At 30.0% G+C, this 5,205-nt stretch overlaps 1 protein-coding gene across 1 annotated transcript; it reads right to left on the bottom strand.

Annotated features, from left to right (window-relative positions):
- Window positions 1-1,425: 1,425 nt before the first annotated feature.
- Window positions 1,426-3,171, bottom strand: LOC106121962 (uncharacterized). The gene is made up of 2 exons (XM_013317800.1): window positions 3,078-3,171; window positions 1,426-1,945 (listed from the first exon to the last, which is right to left on the bottom strand). Exon 2 carries the CDS (start codon window positions 1,943-1,945, stop codon window positions 1,436-1,438), a length of 510 nt encoding a protein of 169 aa, XP_013173254.1. The 5' UTR covers window positions 3,078-3,171; the 3' UTR covers window positions 1,426-1,435.
- Window positions 3,172-5,205: the final 2,034 nt, after the last annotated feature.

The following is a 5,205-nucleotide window of genomic DNA, read 5'->3' as shown; positions in this document are numbered from 1 at the left end:
GTCAAACTAAACATTAAACCGGAACATATCTCACGTTTAAGTACGATATATATTTTTTTAATTTAGGTAGGTGTAAATTAGCATAATGAAAATCTTTTAGTAGTGTTTTATAAAATAATTATTACGCAATTGAACAAAGCGATACCTTGTACTTAATTACATATGTACTTTTGTGAGGTTACTTGTACATTAGGACCTTGACAGGGGTCACAATTAGATGCTCTTGATAGTTAACTTGGATATGGAAAAATATGAACTTCGAATATTTCAAATGTAATTAACGTTATTCTAAGTAAAATTAGCTTGTACTCGGGCTATTCTATCATATCGCTCTCAAAAATGTTTTTCGACATTAAATTATATTTACGAATGTATGAACGTATAATATATCGGTATCAATATATAGGTAATTATAAAGGCATGTAAGTAAAATTGTGACCGTCGATATAAAAATATAAACTTAAAAAATCTTAGTCATATAAGCAAACTTTGAAAATATAACTAGTAAAAAGCGCCTGTGAAAAATAAATATCACGTTAGTAATTCTAGATTTTAGCGGAACACTTTTATAAGGCACTCAGTTATTTATTCAATCATATTCTTTTATTACTTTGATCGCATTACAAAACAATTACGCCACTCATAAAGCTGAATTGATTCCAGACCGAATTTTATATATCATAAATTAATTGTATTTATAGTAGTATAGTAAATATTTTCATTGAAAATTTTGTAAAATTTATTTCAAAATGAAGCTTAATTAATATAATTTTTTAGCGCCTGATGCTTTTCCATAGTGAATGTTTACTAGTACTACTGCTACTACTACAGGTATTAGTATCAAGACATACAAATTGAGCACATACATGACAATCAGATGGCTGGTAGTTCTGGTTAAAAAATTTCATTAATGATGAATATTGAAGTTAAAATTCTTAACCGTACCTACTATTTTCCTACGACATTAACAACGCCTGGCAAATTTAAATAGTAGTATAGTACGACGCAATCTTCGCATAACTTAATTCTTCAGGTTGAATTAATATTTTTTTTAAAAGCTATGAAATTGAAATTAACTGAAACTAAAACATTTATCGTAGGTATGTGGTAGTAGGAAAAATTAAATAAAATTAGTTATTTTCATTTACTACTACACAGCAAATTCGTGATGATCTGATGTGTTTTCGGGTTCGACAATGAAAGTATAATGCTAATGTGTATAAGAGTAAAAAAATGATTCTTGAACGCATTTCAGTCAATAATATGTTTTAACATAAGAGAAATTTGAATACTGGTCATATTTTAATATAAATACAATTTATAATATGTTAACAATACGAATTTTAGAAAATAATATTTTGCATGTAAACCACTATTTAACATTACTAATCTTGTTTAGATGTCAAATATTGAAATTCTCTGTTATAAAATAATTCTACTGAGTATATATCGTCCATGGGTACGTATTATCAAGAATGAAATTTCCTGATGGTTCTTCTTTATTATTTGAATCATTGTCTATTTGATCTTCTTCATTGATTTTCTTCGTCGTATTTTCTGTGACGTTGTTTTCCGCGACATTAGGTTTCTCGCTCATTTCTGCTTCATCTTTTACGAAGTCAACAACACCATCGAACATTAAATGGAAGACATCAGACAGTGTGTACTTGCCCAATTTCCTTAGTAAACGTACTTTGAAATTTTGTGCGATGTTTCTTACGTATTCGAAGACTTGAAGTGCCAGTTCGGATATTATGTCTCTAACTTGACTTTTGATCATTGACACGAATGGAAGTATAGAGGACAAATCCAATGATACGTTTGCATCTACATCTGTGTCGCTTTGTCTTGACTGAGGTCTTTGTCTCTGGTTAAAGAAACCAGAAGCAGTTGGCAGAGGCATTGCGATACACGCTACCATAGCTAGGATAACTAACTGATTCATCTGTAAAATAAAAAAAATATTTCATCGTGTAATAAAATTACAGGCCATTAATTTAAAAATATTTCTTAGAAAAAAAAAGATAGTAAGCTACACGAAAATCAGTCATAGGTAAAAGAATCCGTTGTTCCCGCAACTGTAACTTAAATTAGAGAATATTATGCAATTTACAATTATGTAAAGAAATAAAATAGAATTTGAATTTTGTGTAAAAGAAAATTCATTTTTGAAAACTTATTCAGTAAAATATTCAATTTAATTTGTCTATAAAAATATAGCAAGTTATATCGAACTGATATATAAACACGGCTAAACACTCACGTATATACGTCCGGTGGCGGCACCGACTAGTTTCGAGCCCATCGGGGGCCCTTCATCATTGAGCGACGGGCCGCGTCCGCGAAATAATACCAGTGCCACTAATCCTGATGAAGGGCCCCCGATGGGCTCGAAACTAGTCGGTGCCGCCACCGGACGTATATACGTGAGTGTTTAGCCGTGTTTATATATCAGTTTAATATAATGTCTCACGAAAGTTTGAATAATTTAAGTTATATCGAACTAAATTTTAAATTAAAATGCTCAAAAAGTACTTCCTCGTGTTATACGTTTATAAAAAGTTATTAAATTACGTCAGATGCAATTTTAATGAAATTAATGGTTGCATGTGATTTGGTAGAAAATATACATTTTTATATGACGCATAAAAACAGTAATCGGGAAATGGTGACAAAAAATTAAATTGTTATTTTTTTAAATCACAGAAACTTCCATTATTTTTTATTGGAAACAACTTTCGAAGGAGTAAATAGTGCCTTTGGAAAGTAGTTTTTAATCCTGAACTAACTAAATTATGAAAAGTTCTTAAAACTTTTCAAAGCCATAGGCAAAGTAAACGAAAAAAATGAATATCATTTTTATCCAAGGAAGATAACGTTCTCTACATTTCTTACCATGAATTTTGGTTGCGGAAACACAAATACATATTTCTCTTCAAAAGAATCCAGAGTGATCACAACTTAATTTTGCATAGAAATTTTTGTCTTAGAAACCCACAATTAAAATTTACGAATCAAAATACTAAAAATTTAATTTATACTTGAGCTTCATATACTAGGGTAAAAATATTACTTACGATGATGGTTATATGTGGCTTCTGTCGTTTTAGATAATTTTCTTTCACACAAAAGATTTTGAATGTGGATTAAAATAAAATAGTACTTCTTTGTACTGACCTTAGATCGCTTCTATCTGTTCGATCACTAAAACGTCTTTTTTATATAAAGTATAATTAACCAATTAGTTAATTCACAGATTAAATATAATTAGAAATTATCCTAATTGCATGATTAAAATATTTTGCTCAATATTAACAGAATGGCCAATAAATTAATTACATCACAAAATGACTAATGTATTTCATAAAGAAATGCCCTTACGACTGTCTCTTAGAGTAATCATATGTGGTAGAGTTAACAATATTGAACGATTGTTAACTAACATTTTCGTTGGTATTCAAACTTACTTTATACAAGCTTGTTAAATGCTTTTTATTTATCAGTGCAAATTAATTCTTTATTACAAGGACTCAGCAACAGACAATTAAACAGACATTCATGCGCATAATACATTTTCCTTTTCTTAAATCCAGATGTAAATTTATAGCCTTAGAGGATTAAAGAATTAAAAAAAGCATGTGTGTGCTAAATGATACAACTAATAAAATCAATCATCCAGAAACACAGTTATGTTTATATTAACTTTTGTTTTTTGATCGGTAAAATCTCTTGTTACATTAAACAAGTTTCAAACAACAAAAAAATCAGAATTCTTTATTTGAAATTCACAAGAAGTAAATTGTGCCTTTACCGCCAAACAATAAAATAGAGTTGGTCTCTTTGATGTGTTAAAAAGATTTTAATAAAAAAATGGACAATACAAAACCGCAGTACTCAATTGACTTACACTAAAATGTTCTTTAAACAGCGTTATAGGAAGCACATTTCTTGTCTATCTAAACTACATCATTACTACATCTTCTATAGTAATGTTATAAAGAGGAAAGATTTGTATTTTTATATGTAAAGATTAAACTCAAAAACTTCTGGACCTTTGTCAAAAATGCTTTTGCCATTACAAAGTTACCTTATGACATGTATATTTCAAATGTTACGAGACTTTTTTATTTCCGCGCGGTAGAAATCGCGTGTAAAATCTAGTCTTAAATATGTCTGCTAACTTTCCTGTTAATGACATTACAAAAAGCGATAAGGTAAATGATCTTAAGAGTACTAAGAACTTTAATCTTCACCACAATCATGCGGTTACGTGGACCGATCACGACCATTAACAATGAAGATTTGATAAATTTGTTTTAGAACTTTGATACGTGCACTTTTTGTTACCAGGAATGCTAATTCACTGTTAATAGAAATATGGATAACATGTAACTCGATTGTCGTAGATCCGCTTAGCTTTATAAGACACGAGCTGTCGATCCTCGATCGGGATTAAAAAAATTTAATCAGTAGCGTTCGTGCTCTTCCAGACTGCGTTCTGCAACAATGGATCGAGATGCATTATGATCTTCTGCAGACCTTCTAACAAAGATTCATCTATCCATCCATTATATCTAAACATTCTCATTTTGTTTTTGCGTAAATTAATTATCATTTTCGTCATTGCCTTAGACCTTACAAAGATAGGCTCTTTTGCTGGACATAGGCTTTGCTTAACTCATAATAAACTTAACAAATTTTAGTTGTGAAATTTTATTTCCATTTTTAGGTAAGTTTGTTTTGTATAAGATAAAAAAAAGTATTTTATAAGTAAGAAATATTATACTATGTTCTATTAGGACATCAAATTAATACCTGTCATTTGCTTACGATGACTCAAAATTCTTGTATTCACGTCAGTCGAGTGACCGATTGTACTATCCCAAATCCGGAGTTCCATAATGGAAGGTTCTATTGAAACAATTGGGTTCGTGTCCATTCTACAAATGGCAACACCAACATTGCTTTTGTATGCAAAATATATAATACAAAGATAAAAAAAAACACTGACATTAGACATTGTTTTTGTTTTGATTACCAAATTGGACGACTGTGAGAGCTTATCTTTTGTATTTTCTCAGATAGACATGATGAATTTTATTCACAAGATCACGAATGGGTTATTTATTTATGCAGTATCGATCCCGATTAACAATCTATGACGTCACTAGACGTAAGACGTAACCTCTTGAACGTCATAACACG

Source organism: Papilio xuthus, unplaced genomic scaffold (assembly GCF_000836235.2).
Source record: "Papilio xuthus unplaced genomic scaffold, Pxut_1.1 DF826933.1, whole genome shotgun sequence".
NCBI classification, from domain to species: domain Eukaryota; kingdom Metazoa; phylum Arthropoda; class Insecta; order Lepidoptera; family Papilionidae; genus Papilio; species Papilio xuthus.
The sequence above is the reverse complement of the archived record's forward strand: the minus strand, read 5'-3'. Positions and strand labels throughout refer to the sequence as shown.

What these genes read in the sequence shown, in the direction of transcription:
- LOC106121962 (XM_013317800.1), bottom strand. Translation starts at nt 1,945, where the DNA reads ATGAATCAGTTAGTTATCCTAGCTATGGTAGCGTGTATCGCAATGCCT.